The following is a 16579-nucleotide window of genomic DNA, read 5'->3' on the forward strand; positions in this document are numbered from 1 at the left end:
TTTTGAGTTACGTACATCTTTTATGTTCAAATTGGAAAGTTACGTACATCATATTGTGAAAGTTACGTACATCAATCTACGTATTCCAAATACCGATTGCAGCAAATTCGGGACAGTATCATGAAGACTTTGGGTACAATTGTGAACTATTGATATAAATAGACATCCTCTTTCTTGAACTGTATTTCACTTTGCTTTCTAAAAGACAAAAACATCGCTATTCTAATTTAACTGTTTCTTCTTCCGCCATCTTGGGATGTGCGTAACTGCAGTTACGTACATCAGTTTAATACCAGTGAACATGGACGAACATGAAGGAAGAAAAAATACTTTTGAATCACTGGTAAACAGATTAATCGAACTTGAATATATTACATTATGTGCGGATTAAATACCGCTGATGTTTGTGAAAATTCTTACTGTATTACGATGGATTTAGAATCAATGTTGATTCAATTTTATTTGTTCAAGTAGACATATTTTGTATGTTATTACTAAGTGTGTAATAAACATAATAACACATACACATTTCCATATCACGCCTTGTACCAGCCCTCGACCTCGGCCCTCGGGCTGATATTGGTGTCTCGGGCTGATACAGAGTGTGGTATGGAAATGGATAGTTATTCTCTCTGTATTAGCCTTTAAGGAACAGGTGGGTTTTTTTTATTTAAAAAAAAAAGTCAGATTCTACTGAACATCGGGAACTAAATGTAATAAATACCCCACGTAATTACCATTTAACATATTTTGGAGCAATGATCTTTGGAGTAATATTATCAGGTTTATTTCTATTTCACATTCGTGAGAGTAAGGCTATTTTTAATTCTACCACGGTTATTGCAAAGATCAAAGATATGCCGCGGTCATTATTCTACGACATACCTTCATACGTATTGACTGATCTGACATGAGAAAATTGATGCACATCTCGCTTGAACTTCCGAGTTTTGCTAATGCAACAATAAAGTCGATGACTGATAATCATAAAAATCAATCAATATATGTTGTAAACCAAATTCATAAATGACTGAAGAACATAATTACCATTCAGTATAAACCAATCGTCTGCATTCCGAGAGCGATACACAAGCATGCAAACATGGCGATGCACAGACAAGTTTTTTCTTGAACTGTATTCAAAGCAATTGATATTTATAATCCGTTCACATCAAACTAAATGGGGAAAAAAAAAAATCTTCAAAAGAGTTTTAGAATACCCCTATCATCTCAACTTTCTCGTCAGCAAAAAACAAGGTAGGCCGTTACGGAAACTATCATGACGTCATAGTGATTTAATTCGAAGCGATATAGGAAAACAATCGGCTGTGTATTTTTGAGAAATAACGTTCTTGTTTTCGTGTATGTTGCAGGATAACCTCCTTGACCTTGAAATGTTGTTTTAAATACAAAAACCTCAGCTAACGCCTGGACTGTTATATTTCAAAACAACAAATATAAACACTCTGAAGTTACATATTCTATTAAGAATACACCCAAAATATCCAACAAATTAAACATTAAAAATACAAAAAAGGGGGGAGGGGCGAAAGTCACATCCATAAGCACCTGTGTTCTTTGTTTAGTATCTTACAGCTACACATACGATCTCCGTTTTCTGTTAATGAGGACGGGGAGAGATACCCCACCTCTAGTAAATCCAGGATCCGTGTTTACCCAACTCTCTATTTCACATTGCTTATATAAGAGTTATAAGATTGATCACTGATCGTTATCTTCACCTTTCATAATCTCGTGTTGAAAAAAAAACTACTTAAGTTTGCAGCATGGTTTAATGAAAAAATGCAGTTTGGTTCATGTTATGCTAATTGTATACTTGAGATATAACATATTTGATTTTATAAACCGGATGCTATAGATGGAACATATGTGCATCAGTTCGGCTAGAAAATAAAACAAAGTAATATATGCAGGCATTATGGCGAGCCGTTTTACTATCTATGTTAAAAAGATATATCTCTTTAACTTTGAGAGTTGCCACATGCAATGCCAGCATATCATAATTAAATGTAATCAAACTCCCAAGCATATTACAAAATTTCCTAATTATAACTGCACCGTACAATGTATTTATAATCGTTCATCTCTGTTTTCATGCACTAGTTATCTCGCCGGACCAATCCAGCGATGGACTGGTAGAATCTGTTGATGCAGCGAAAGGGCCACGTCACCACTGACCGCAAAGCTGTAAGACGACCTGGCGGCGCATCTCCTGTTTCCGGAATATCTTCACTTTCAGTATTCCCTTTGTCCTTTTTTGCCATTTTTCTGACTGAAATAGAGTTGATTATTTTAGGAAAGACAAAACTACTGAAAACCTAGAAATAAACAAAACAACAAACACTTATTTCAGTTTTTGTCTCAAATAGCCTAGTTCTGCACAAGTTAGAGAATATAACTGGGAATATCACAACAGGATATATAATGGTGTAGAGATGTGTTCTAGATACCTGGGCAGTTATACATTAGTTTGTAATTCACGTCATGGTTCCAGGGGGCGTGGCAGGTCCATATTTTATCCTGGAGTTGTGTGCACCTGTTTGGTCGTTCCTCCCATCGGAGGATGGTGAGAGTTTTGCGGCAAATAACCACCCATTTCCACTCAAATTGGGTGTTGCTTTTCAGTTGCATGCGGAGGACCCATTCTCCGGGTTTGTGAGGAGTTTCACCTGTAAAATTGAAATAAATAACCGAGATATTGTCGGACATGAATTATGATATATCGGTTTTACAAAATTGAGTTAGATAAATTTTTGCATTTGATTTAACTAATTCACTACATAGAATGGTGAGATTAAAACTCACAAAACGTTAATGGTATAAGCGAAGGTGTTGCACTACACAATGTGAACTCATTATAAGTTAAAGTAATCTGGATGTCAAACTAGTTCTGAAGATAATCCACTCCATCGTTTTTATTTTTCTTAAAAACGTATTTGAATAACCAATATCACATATGAAATAGGTAATATCAACCTCCAGGTTCTGAATTAACGTGGTGATATTTCATGCTCGTATTTAAGTGATTCGAATTCAAATTGGTGATACTACTAAATTGAATAAGGGGAGATAAATGATTCATTGTTAATAATAATATAATAATGATTGGTTTTATGTAGTAAGGCGGCGTATAAAGGCCAAATAAAAAAATATATCATTCGTTCGGACGAATTGTAATTCGTTCGGACGAATTACCAATTTGTTCGGACGAATTAGCAATTCGTTCGGACGATTTACCCATTTGTTCGGACGAAATAGAAATTCGTTCGGACGCATTAGCAATTTGTTCGGACGAATCAGCTATTCGTTCGGACGAATTAGGAATTTGTTTGGATAAATAAGTTATTTGTTCGGACGAATTAGTCATTCGTTCGGACGAATTAGGAATTTGTTCGGACGAATTAGTAATTCGTTTGGACGAATAAGCAATTTGTTCGGATGGAATAGAAATTCGTTCGGACGAATTGTCAATTTGTTCGGACGAATTAGAATTCGTTCGGACGAAATACTAATTAGAACTTTTTTGTGTTGGAAATATGATAGAAACATAAGATAAAGATGGAGTTACTGGAAAAGGTACAGTTCTACCATTTTCTTGGATTGAATCAAGGTGAAATTTTACATTATTTGGCACAGTTTAATAACCTTGTGATAAGCAAGAGAACGCTTAAAAGAGTCCTTTCTTCCGCTCAACTGTTTAGAAGAAAGCAATATTCTGATTTTCTTTTAGGGGCTTTATTCATTGAAGGAAAAATGGAGACATCAGACAAACTTCGTGGATATAAATTAATGCATTTTCAACAGTCCGGGTATACCGTGACACAAGAAACTGTTCGATTTCTGCTTCAGAAAATTAATCCGTTATAGGTGTGCAACTTCGTAGTAGAGGGAAACTAAGACGGCGTGTTTATACAAATCAGGCCCGTAGGCAGGATTTTTCAAGGGGGGGGGGGGGTTACATAGACTCGCAACGCGAGTCTATCACCTCGCACTGCGAGGTGCTACTACGGCAGGGGGTCTGGGGTATTTGGTGCAAAATCCTGCAATCTAGCAATTTCCTGGCACTTAATTTGAATTTTGGAATCATGCCTTTTTTACTATGAATTTTCTAGATCAAAGAGCGGTTAGAAGACATTAAAATTATCAGAATTGTTCGATTGAAAAGACTTTGGGCAAAACATCGACTTTAATAGGATATTCTCGGAAAATGCCAACTTTAATAGTGCTTAGTAGTTTTCAAGGGGGGGGGTTGGGGGGTTGTTGTTCGTACGAACCCCACGAACCCCAAACCCTCCCCCCTCCCCCCCCCCCCCCCCCCCCCCCGGCTACGGGTGTGCAAATCCTGGTCCAGACTTCATGTGGCATATAGACTCTTACGACAAACTAAAACCCTTTGGTATCTGTATGCAGTAATGGATGCATTGATAGGTACTCTAGATACATGATTTGGCTGGAGGCGTTTACAACAAATGATGACCCTGCTGCAAGTTATTTCATGTCAGCCGTATCATGTTGAAAATATGCAGAATTATTTACGATATGAACATCAGGATGAGATCTCTGGTCGATGTTTATTTTATGACACAAGTAACCATAATCAGAGGATAGAGGACTGGTGGTCATATTTAAGAAGTCACAACGCGCAGTTCTCGATATCTCATTTTCAGGAATTAAAAAACGAAGATAAATTAACTGGCGATTTTCTCGACAAATATTTACTCCTTGAACTTTGTTCAAACGTTTTGGCTAGACCAAATTTCACTTGATTCCATTCATGTAACAAGAGTACCGCCAATGGTTCAACATACGCCCGTCAGACAGTGAAATTCAACCTGTAAAAGCCTTAAAGTAGGTCTTAGTGCACCCATCTATCTGACAAATGAACTGATTATGTATTTCTCTGAGAGGGAGGTTGTGACAAAATGTCAGTGCAATATCTGTATCTATGATGAGGAAAATTCCAGAAAACTATTTGACCTACTTTTTAGCCCTATAGCAAGTCATGGCGCATCAATTAAGTTGAAATGTAAACTGATTAGGTATTTCTCTGAGAGGGAGGTTGTGATAAAAGTTCAGGGCAATACCTGTATCCATAAAGAAAACGAATCTGGAAAACTGTTTGACTTACTTCTTCCCCCAAAGTAGGTCATGGTGCACCAATCTAGTTGAAATGCTAACTGAACTTGTATTCCTCCGAGAGGAAGCCTGTGACTAAATTTCAGGGCAATATCTGCATCCATATTGAAAAAAGTCCGGAAAACTGTTTGCCTACTTTTAGTTCTAACATAGGTCATGGACGGACGGACCAATCCAGTTGAAATGCAAACTGAACTTGTATTCCTCTGAGAGGAAGCTTATGACTAAATTCCAGGGCAATATCTGTATCCGCACCGGAAAAAAGTCCAGAAAACTGTTTAACATACTTATAGTCCTAAAGTAGGTAAAGGTGCACCAATCCAGTTGAAATGCAAACTCACTCTTACGCTTTTTGAGAGAGAATTCAAAGCCGTATATGCATCCGTTATAGAAAAAATCCTGAAAAAAATAACTCGGACGGACAGCCAGTCAGCCAGATAGACACATAGACAGCGCCATAACATAATCTGACGACGGGGGTATAAAATTAAAAACATGGTGAACTCCTTCTAATTTCAGAAGGCAACGACCTGTTTTGAATAAGATACTTTTGTTTAAAGGTTATTTTATATTGTTTGTTAAAGACTATTGAAAATTACTTGTAAATGCTGTCCTGTGTGGGTAAAACTGGATCTTGACTTAAATGTGAAAAATGAACAGACAGGCAACAGACCAACGCTGCTTGTAATTTGAACTTGTATGGGACTGGCTCATAATTGGTTTCATCATTGCATAGAAGAGGTCAGTGGGGGGGGGGGGGGGGGGGGGAGGAGGAGAAAGACTCGTGTGATCCCTCCACTCTAAAAAGTGGGGGGGGGGGGGGGCAGGAAAGAGTACCATCACGACTAACCTCCCTCTGCCACAATTTAGGATTTTGACGGTTTTGATGTTAGGTTTTGCAGTATATTTTCTTTTTTGTATTTATTTGATCCCCCAACCTTTCTGGGTTCTGCCCCCCTCCCCCCCAACCTTTTCTTGTGTGACTACGCCATTGCATTGAGATGAATAATTATGAACATCACTATTGTTTTAGGAGAAACTAAATGAAGTCATGTGTCCTACCTCAAACTTTTAAGACTAAGCAAGGTGTAGGAATTCCCACCATTTTTAGTTTGTTATTTCAGGGGTTGGGGGGGGGGGGGTGATTATGTAGTTTACTGTATTTACCGTCGCCATCTTCATGATGTTTATATGGAAAATTTTGGAATTGAATCCCATTTTAGCATATGCCCCAATTCACGTTTTGTGCTTCCCAACCACCACTTTATGATGTTTCACTACGGTATTGGCGTTGCCTTATAGCTAATTCGTCCGAACAAATTGCTAACTCGTCCGAACAAATTGCTAATTTGCCCGAACAAATTTACTTATTCATTCGAACAGATTTCTACTTCGTCCGAACAAATTGCTAATTCGTCCGAACGAATTACTATTTCGTCCGAACAAATAGCTAATTCGTCCGAACGAATTGCTAATTTGTCCGAACGAATTTCTATTTTGTCCGAACAAATTGCTAATTCGTCCGAACGAATTACTAATTTGTCCGAACAAATAGCTAATTTGTCCGAACGAATTACTACGAATTACTACATGTAATTTGTCCGAACAAACAGCTAATTCGTCCGAACAAATAATATATTTTTTTACATGGCCTTTCTACGCCGCCGTAATATAGCGCTTTTCCCAGCGTATGCTTCTCAAAGCGCTTTACAATGCACTATTACCCCGCCAGACCTTATATCAATACTACCACAAAAAGAGTGGGGTGGGGGCCAATCCGCCAATTGTTAAAATAATTATAGTTTGCATGTGAAAATAATAGAAATTGAACGTTGTCAAAAGAATGGAGGGTCAGCTCCGTGGTTCTACGTATTTAACAGTACAATCGAAAAGAGAGATAGAGAAAGAGAGAGGAATTGAATAACTGGTGACAGCCATATAAATGATTTAAACTGAGTGGCGGCCACCATATAAATTAAGTGGCGGCCGCCATATAATTAACTGGCGGCCGCCATATAAATTAACTGGTGGTCGCCACATAAATTAACTGGCGGCCGCCAGATAAATTAAGTGGCGGCCGCCAGTTAATTTATATGGCAGTCGCCAGATAATAAGTGGCGGCCGCTAGTTGATAATTGGCGGCCGCCAGATAATAATTGGCGGCCGCCAGTTAAATTAAGTGGCGGCCGCCACATAAATTAAGTGGCGGCCGCCAGTTAAATAAATATTAATTCTATACCCTGGCACCTATCGGCTTCCGTAGACTTTACAGGGACACAGGAACACACATACCAAGTACGAGTTACTACGATTACATGAACAAAATTACATAATTTACATGACTTTTCACAAGGGTGGGAGGTTGGGGTTGGGGGTTATCCCATCTATAATCTTTTCCGGGGATTGAAACTGCAAAATGAAAGAGCTAGGGGAATAAAGCAAAGTATTTCTTTTACTCAAAAGTTTTTTGAATCGCAGCTATTTTATGATAAGCCATTATGTTATATGTCACTCTACTTATACTACATGTAGATCCGCACGATCCAAAATCAGAAATTTTAATTTTATACGTGTATTGTTTACAAATGCAACGCGATCATTAGGTACAATTTGTAGAGATATCAAAGGCAAAAACATTGAAAATGTATAAGGATAGAAAGTAATGAATATTTAAAAAACAACCAGTTAAGTATCACTGACGTAATTTACCTGCAATGACAGCACTCCCTGCATCCCATTGACCAAGCTCCGGGATGGACCCGCTTATGGCTAATGCATGGTCTGGATGTTCTTTCATGTAGTGGGTCGAAAAATAAATTCTAACCAAATTTTCATAGTCATCCATGATGATGGTAACCTTTGTGGTTTTACTCAGGATTCAGATAAGTTTGTAGAAACCGTAAACACTCGTTAATATGAATAACAACGGATTTTTTCTTCGTATATACACTGGATTGATGATTCTGCACCTAGCAAAACATATATTATGACGTCATGCTATTGTTTCTATTATGATGCAAAATCGTTTGTTTTCGTCATCGATTTTGAGTACGCATTGTCCGGACGTCTTTATGTGCACATTTCGATTATGACGTCATAACAAAAATTTAGTTTTAGTCCAACCGAACACCGTTTACTTCCATACTCATATTTCTAAATACCGGTATTTAGTGAAATATTTTGCAATAAATTGTCCAAGCTCGGTTTAAAAAATAACTGTTTAAAGCAATATATGTTGTTATTGACGGTAAATACATTGAAAAGGGAAAGAAAAAAGAACAAATAAGACAAAATATCTTGTTGTGGCCTTTAACTCGACATTTGTATACATCGACGACGTTTTATATTTATTTACTAACAATAATAATTTTCATTATGTCGATTCGATATATCCCTGTGATCTTAACTTATGAGACACCACAGAGTCCCCCATATCTGCTTCGTACATTTATTTACGTAATTTATTAAACGGCAAACCAACAATTCAACTTTATGACAAATGGGATGATTTCAGCTTCTCCATTGTCAACTTCCCATATTTATGAATTCTGTCGAGGATTAGAAGAATGGATCAAAAGAATTAATAGGAGGAATAATAGATACATCAAAATATAAGCGCGTACCATCTGTATATATAGTAAACCAGAAGTGATAAAAGAAATTAAGATAGGTTACATGAGGAACGTGGTTTCAGCTGACAAAACTTATAATACGTATCGTCTTACTTTGTAAGGCTCATTACTAAACCCGTTGGCTTAAATTCCACATTTGGTAACTCTACTTATACTGCAACTTCCCTTTCAAATGAGGAGATTCCCCCCCCCCCCCCCCCAAATCATGCTTAAATTTTTGAAACGCATTTGTATTAAATGTCAATGGGACGAATAACGCATTTAATACCCCAGTCAATGGAACGAATAACGCATTTAATACCCCAGTCAATGGAACGAATAACGCATTTAATACCCCAGTCAATGGAACGAATAACGCATTTAATACCCCAGTCAATGGAACGAATAACGCATTTAATACCCCAGTCAATGGGACAAATAACGCATTTAATACCCCAGTCAATGGAACGAATAACACATTTAATACCCCAGTCAATGGAACGAATAACGCATTTAATACCCCAGTCAATGGAACGAATAACGCATTTAATACCCCAGTCAATGGAACGAATAACGCATTTAATACCCCAGTCAATGGAACGAATAACGCATTTAATACCCCAGTCAATGGAACGAATAACGCATTTAATACCCCAGTCAACGGGACGAATGGGTCAATTACTGTGCCTGTACTTCACAAAAACCCTTTCAAACTGAGAAACATCACTGGACCCAGTAAATGTTCTACCAAGCCCCTATCTTTGCACCTCACCAAAAAAAAAAAAAAAAACTTTTGAAAGAGTAACTTCAAACGAATTGTGTCACAACGTACGCTAGAAGTGGTGTAAATCAAATGTGGATTCTAAAGAACGGTTAGCAAAATTTTTCTCAAATCGGTATCAACATCTACGACTTTTCAACACTTTACACCACCGTTCCTCACGATAAATTAAATACTAGGCTTTTTGACACTATAGACAGATTCTTTAATAAAGATGGAAAAAGGAAATATTCATATCTAGTGATCAGTAATCCAAAATATTACTTTGCGAAACACTGATCTGTTTCTACATACAAGTACTCTGAAGCTGAAACTAAAAAGATGCTGGAGTTCCTCATTGACAATATCTCCGTAGTCTTTAGTGATCATGTATTCCAACAGTTTGATGGGAATTCCCATGGACACGAATTGTGCTCTTTCATTAGCCGATCTGTTTTTATATTCTCAAGAGGCGGAATCCCCCCCCCCTCCCCCCAAAGCTTCGATATGAAAAAGGTAAATCTCTTGCTGCGGCTTTCAATTCGACATTTAGACGACATTCTACTTATGTTGATTCAATATACCGGTAGTACTGCATAGAGTGTAGATGAAGTCACGGGCCTCATACAAGCACTGTATAGAGTGTAGATGAAGTCACGGGCCTCATACAAGTACTGTATAGAGTGTAGATGAAGTCACGGTCCTCATACAAGCACTGTATAGAGTGTAGATGAAGTCACGGGCCTCATACAAGCACTGTATAGAATGTAAGTCACGGGCCTCATACAAGTACTGTATAGAGTGTAGATGAAGTCACGGGCCTCATACAAGCACTGTATAGAATGTAAGTCACGGGCCTCATACAAGCACTGTATAGAATGTAAGTCACGGGCCTCATACAAGCACTGTATAGAATGTAAGTCACGGGCCTCATACAAGCACTGTATAGAGTGTAGATGAAGTCACGGGCCTCATACAAGCACTGTATAGAATGTAAGTCACGGGCCTCATACAAGCACTGTTTTGAGTGTAGATGAAGTCACGGGCCTCATACAAGCACTGTATAGAATGTAAGTCACGGGCCTCATACAAGCACTGTATAGAATGTAAGTCACGGGCCTCATACAAGCACTGTTTTGAGTGTAGATGAAGTCACGGGCCTCATACAAGCACTGTATAGAATGTAAGTCACGGGCCTCATACAAGCACTGTATAGAATGTAAGTCACGGGCCTCATACAAGCACTGTATAGAGTGTAAGTCACGGGCCTCATACAAGCACTGTATAGAATGTAAGTCACGGGCCTCATACAAGCACTGTATAGAATGTAAGTCACGGGCCTCATACAAGCACTGTATAGAATGTAAGTCACGGGCCTCATACAAGCACTGTATAGAATGTAAGTCACGGGCCTCATACAAGCACTGTATAGAATGTAAGTCACGGGCCTCATACAAGCACTGTATAGAATGTCAGTCACGGGCCTCATACAAGCACTGTATAGAATGTAAGTCACGGGCCTCATACAAGCACTGTATAGAATGTAAGTCACGGGCCTCATACAAGCACTGTATAGAATGTAAGTCACGGGCCTCATACAAGCACTGTATAGAATGTAAGTCACGGGCCTCATACAAGCACTGTATAGAGTGTAAGTCACGGGCTAGAAAACGTAATAGGGGACCCCTAGGAATTTTTGCAAACGAGTATTTTTTTAAAAAGTATATTGTCCCTCGATTATAAATCCAGTTTGACATTCCTACGTGGGGGCATTCACGAGTTGGTAAAAGTAATAGCCGAAACTTCAGATTAGATATGTTATTGACTTTTTTCAAACAAGTATTTTGGGAACGTATGTAACCCCTGAATATCAAATAAATATTACATGTATAATTGATGGTAGACATTGAAAATTTTCACCCCGGGTAAACTATTGGCAACCGAGGCGTAGCCAAGTGACGCGCAAAAATTTGACGTATGCGATAATTTTTATAATCCGTTGTCAAATAATGTTACCCGTTGCTAGATACTATCACTCTCGAGTGCGTGATTTCTATTCTCACAGGAAAATCTTGTTTTTTTCAAATGCTTTTCGACCAATCATATCAGAGTAATTTACATGAAGGTTTAACAAATTAAGTTGATTGACATTTTACAAGTTTGTGGCTAATTTTTTTTCAGTCTTTAAAAATCGCCCCCAAAAAGGAAAACCTCTTCTGATTCTATATAGGTTACAATTATTTTTTCGAAAGCTAGTAACCATTTAATTGTAAATCAAATGAAACCGGATGCTTTCTTGAGTGGAAGTTGTTAATCTAAGTAGATGTTAAAGGACGAAAAGTATGAAAATAGGGCACCGCAAAACCGGTACATGATACGCCTGCATGTATTATTGACCCAGGAATTTGAACAAGTAAGAAAGGATTATCCACAAAAGGATTTCGTCGGAGTTGCAATAACAATGTATTTTGCATTAAACAAATCTAAGTCCAAGGGATGTAACTCCTTCAAAAATCAAATCTACACATTGTGATCTTCCTTTGTACCAAGTTTCATTGAAATCCCCCAAAGGCTTTATGAGGGGTTGTGAAGACAAGATGCTTGCATAATATAAATCCAAGTCCAAGGGCCCTTAACTTCTTCAAATATAGCGGTGCCGTATTCCCCTTGCAATATGCACATGTGCACATTGTGATCGTTCTTTGTACCAAAAAAATCATTCATCTCCCCCAAAGGGTTTAGGAGAAGTTGCAAAGACGAAGTACTTTGAATAGAAAAAAGGGCCACAACTCCTTAAAAAAACATTGAACAGCATTCCCTATACAAAATACGCACAGCTCCACATTGTGATCTCTCTTTGTACCAAGTTTCATCAAAATATCCCAAAGGGTTCAGGAGGAGTTATGAAAACAAAAGTATTGCATAATACGCTCGCATTTTTATGCGGGCATATAAAAACTAGTAAGTCCTCTAGAAAACCAAACACACCATTTTGAAGAGCGACAGAAATCCCCCATCAACTAATACTCAAAATTATTCTTTTTATACTTTTTTGTATTTTAGAATCCGCCATAGGTATATGGGGAACAGAGTGGACAAAACCCCTTGGCTAGTAAAAACCTTTTAGCTAGCAAAGACGGTTTCTAACTGCACCTCTCCAATCAAAACTGACCGACAACTTGACCAAGGTGTAAAGGAAGCAGAGTGGACTAGCCAGCATTGATGCTTCCATGAATTCCATTCTTGCTCTATTGACCACCTGTGTAAAAACAATGCTCAATTTGGATCAGTTTCACTAGGTACACCTGTATCATTATTTAATACACATTATCTGTAATCAAAATACATATTCACAACACTAACCAATCATCAACTCTCTTACATTCATTTTGAAATATGATACATACACAGTATTTGATAAAATGAAACATAAGAACTCTAGAATAAAAAAAGTGTATTGTTTAAGAGTACAAGCAACAATGAAAGTATTTCAACAAGAATATTAAATCAATCTTAATGCTGAACTGTATTTGGCTAAATCAACGAGAAAGAGGCATGATTACAAAATATATCTGAAAAACATTGAAGAATCTGACAAAGTTGGCAACAATTCATAAAATGCATACATGTTCTAAAAACAACCGCTCTCTTTGTACATACGTGTATATCTAGAAGCTTTAAAGCATACAATATTTATTGATAGTGGATGAAATACAATGGTGGATACACATAATAAAAGTGATCATTACGACGAATTTTACATAAACCATGTCTGGAGAATCACAGAAATTTAAATCTGATCACTCTGTACTCCTGCCCATTTTTGGAATAGTATAAATTCAGCCCTGTACTAGCTACTAATGAAATTCAGCCCAAAAATATCAATGCCTTTCCTTTCTTAAAAGCTGACACAACGAATTGAAATTCATGCATTTTCCCCATAAAATGCTCAATTATTTACATTGCCCCTGCCCATAATCCAAAATTTTTTCTTTTACTCTTTAATAAGAAAATAAATTGGTTGGGGTACATTTGAAAATAGTCAAGTCTAAATTAGATGGAATACCTTACATAATTTCAAGTACTTTCTAAATGCTATACAGTTTACAAATAAGTGCGATCTGCTCTAACCCTTTTCAATTTTTAATAGGATTAAGTGTTAGCGTCATTTCTTAAATAAAAGAATACCTGATGTAATTCATAATATACCAACATAAAAAGACGATTTTCATGTGATGTGGAACATTCAATATCAGTATGGCAACATTATCGACGTCTACATTGCGACGTTATCCACAGCCGCGACGTCGTCCACAGCCATCATATGGCACAGAAAAAGCAGGTGACCATTTCATACGATATGGTTTGATGAATGCAGATGAACCAATCCAATTGTGTTTTCCCAATTGAATTTATGACATCATCAAATGGTTTAAGACAAACGTCGACTACGCCAATCCCACTGATCACTTTTGGGTCCTTTACATGTTATCAATCGTTTTGAAATTTGGAAATTCACAGGGCCAAATTACACCATCCCTGCACTTCGTTCAATACATGTACGTTACATTACACCTTCCCTGCACTTCCTTCAATACAGGTACATTACATAAATCACGTTACAACTTTTCCCTCTTGCAAGCAACCATCAAATTTTGCAATAATGAAAGTAAGTATATAAAATTTACATTGATTGCTTTTACAACCAAGATCCAGTCTCTGAAAATCTTTCAAAAAAGACAAAATTAAAATATATTTCACATATATTTTTTTTAAAAATATGAATTAATTTTTTTTTATGTGTAAGCATAGCACTTCTGTTGACATATACAAACTTTACATATATAGCTATTTGGCTATTTTCTAAAAAATAAAAAATTGGAATGTTTCAAAATCTTCCTTAGTTATAATACATATAATATGGACAATGTATTCATAGAAGTAAAACTGAAGTAACACATGAAAGAGGTACAGCCACATCAGAATATTATTTACAGAGGAATGTCCTATTTAAACATCCTACATGATGGAAGCAGTGAATTTTCTAACTACAGTTCACTCTCGCGCTTTAAAAATTACATACAAAATGTTTGCATAATATGTATACAACTATGAAATCCATAACCATGACCAATGTGCATATATAATATACAAATTCACTTGTTTGACAACATTTTAACAATACATTATATTTATAGGCAATACAATCAATAATATTTACACACCAAGACTTCGTAATGAGAATATTTATCCAATCAGGATGTGAAACACACAGATGACAGAGCATGTAACATGCATTACAATTTCAATCTGTTAAAAAGTGAAAGTAAGTCGACATAACAAACCTGTGTGTTCATTCAGACTAAAAACAAATGACGTTCAGATTTCATGCCTTGATGAGGATGCAGTAAGAAAAACTAAACTTATTTCAGTCTGACAAAAGCTTTGTATCAACTCAAACTACCAACATGACACCCCCCCCCCCCTTTATCGTTTTAAATCATGAAATATCTAGCCCATAAAAAACACTCCAAGCTTTCAAACAGCTGCTACATTTTTTTTTAATTTTAAAAATGGGACATTTTTGCATTTTAGCTACAGAAATAAAACCTATGCCTGGCTAAAAATAAAATCTGAAATACAAGACCTTCCATTACTACTCATTAAACACTACATGTACATACAGTGACCATCTATCTGACAAAGCTTTTTTTTGGGCTACTGTTACAAAACACACCTCTACAAGTGTCCAAATCTACCATACCAACAAAGTGCTACATTAGTTTCTACAAAGACGAACATAAAATAGGGACTTGAGCTGTGAAATATGGAGCAGAAATCCTCATCACAATTCCTTTTCATATCTCAATAATACAATAAGATCTTCCATTAAAATTTGTTCCCTTTTTGTTTCTGGATTTCATATTTTTCATGTTCAAGTATGTGTTACATATAATTATACTACAGGTAATATGAGAACGTATGAAAGTCTTCTGTAGGCACAAGCTGCTTGCGTAATTTTTTTTAAAAATGACCTATGGCACTGTTTGTTACAACACCACATAGAGGACAGTGTACACAGCTGACAGAAGAAATGTCCACGTGGCTCTCTTCAGCACCGCCGAATTGCTGTATTCTGAAATTTAAAATCACATACTAATTAATTTTACAGGGATTGCGTTTCCTTTCATGAGCAACAATTTATGTGGTTTTCAGGAAAAACACATTTTGCCAGTTAACACATATAATGATTTAAAATCAAAAAGTTTAATAAATGATTATTGGCAAAAATTGAAATTAATTCAAAATCATCTGTTCATTTCTTAAATATCAATAATACATGCTTATAATTACATACATATGCACAAGCACCGACAGCAGCATCAACAAGAATATCTGTACAGTCAAACCTGTATTAAGAGACCGTCCATTGGAGAATGGAAAAAAGGTCACATATGACAGGTGGTCTCTTAATACAGGTTGCCTATTTTCCGCAGTTAATGCATAAAATTTCGCAAATAATATACAGAAATAGTTTGTACAAGGGAGAAAATAACTTAACATGTATTTGGAATTGATCATTAAGAATATCAAGTACTGTTTTAATAGTTGTAAAATAAAATTAATAATACACTGTAGTAAAATCTAGAAAACAATGTGTTGTATCATAATATATTATTCATCAAAAATTACATTTAATCTGTTTAAGAATGATAAAATAACAGGCATTTCATATTACACATTTACATGAGATTTAAATCTCATTAATGAACTGCATGTAAATTTTCTAAAACTTGTAAACATGTTGTTGTAAAGAGTATTTAGGTATAGTCTACTTGTAACTAAAAATGCGATGCTTGTCTGGTGGTAAGAAAGCAAGCGATGAAGTGTTGCGTCTCCGTTTGTACAACAAGAGGCCCACAGGTCTTATCGGTCACCTGAATACTAGTGAAAAAGTATCACTACTTCCATGGGCTATGAAATCTAAAAATTTCCTGTTCTGAATATCTAAGCTAAATTCTAATGTTTAGCAACAGTACCAAACAAGATG

General features: G+C 36.5%; 2 protein-coding genes across 5 annotated transcripts in view; both read right to left on the bottom strand.

Annotated features, from left to right (window-relative positions):
• Nucleotides 1-727: 727 nt before the first annotated feature.
• Nucleotides 728-9153, bottom strand: LOC130050749 (uncharacterized). Of its 2 annotated transcripts, none has more exons than XM_056151106.1 (3): nucleotides 7867-9153; nucleotides 2472-2690; nucleotides 728-2293 (listed from the first exon to the last, which is right to left on the bottom strand). In XM_056151106.1, the coding sequence occupies exons 1-3, from the start codon at nucleotides 8000-8002 to the stop codon at nucleotides 2121-2123; spliced, it is 528 nt and encodes a 175-aa protein (XP_056007081.1). In that variant the 5' UTR covers nucleotides 8003-9153; the 3' UTR covers nucleotides 728-2120. The 2 variants fall into 2 exon arrangements, with proteins under 2 accessions (XP_056007081.1, XP_056007082.1); XM_056151107.1 differs by lacking the exon at nucleotides 7867-9153 and adding an exon at nucleotides 5150-5203.
• Nucleotides 9154-12814: 3661 nt separating this feature from the next.
• The window catches only part of LOC125665761 (uncharacterized), a 43231-nt gene continuing 39466 nt past the window's right edge, over nucleotides 12815-16579 (bottom strand). For all 3 annotated transcript variants that reach the window (XM_048898584.2, XM_048898583.2, XM_048898585.2), the window contains one exon: nucleotides 12815-15664. In XM_048898584.2, the coding sequence (XP_048754541.2) occupies nucleotides 15579-15664 (86 nt within the window). In that variant the 3' untranslated portion in view covers nucleotides 12815-15578. The remainder of the gene's footprint in view (nucleotides 15665-16579) is intronic.

Source organism: Ostrea edulis, chromosome 10, assembly GCF_947568905.1.
Source record: "Ostrea edulis chromosome 10, xbOstEdul1.1, whole genome shotgun sequence".
Taxonomy (NCBI): Eukaryota; Metazoa; Mollusca; class Bivalvia; order Ostreida; family Ostreidae; genus Ostrea; species Ostrea edulis.

Bases quoted from the DNA above. Each gene is read 5' to 3' on its own strand.
- LOC130050749 (XM_056151106.1), bottom strand. From the start codon at position 8,002: ATGGATGACTATGAAAATTTGGTTAGAATTTATTTTTCGACCCACTAC. The intron at 2,691-7,866 runs GTAAATTACGTC...TCAATTTTACAG, and splicing joins AGGGAGTGCTGTCATTGCAG to GTGAAACTCCTCACAAACCC. The intron at 2,294-2,471 runs GTATCTAGAACA...ACTCTATTTCAG, and splicing joins ACTAATGTATAACTGCCCAG to TCAGAAAAATGGCAAAAAAG.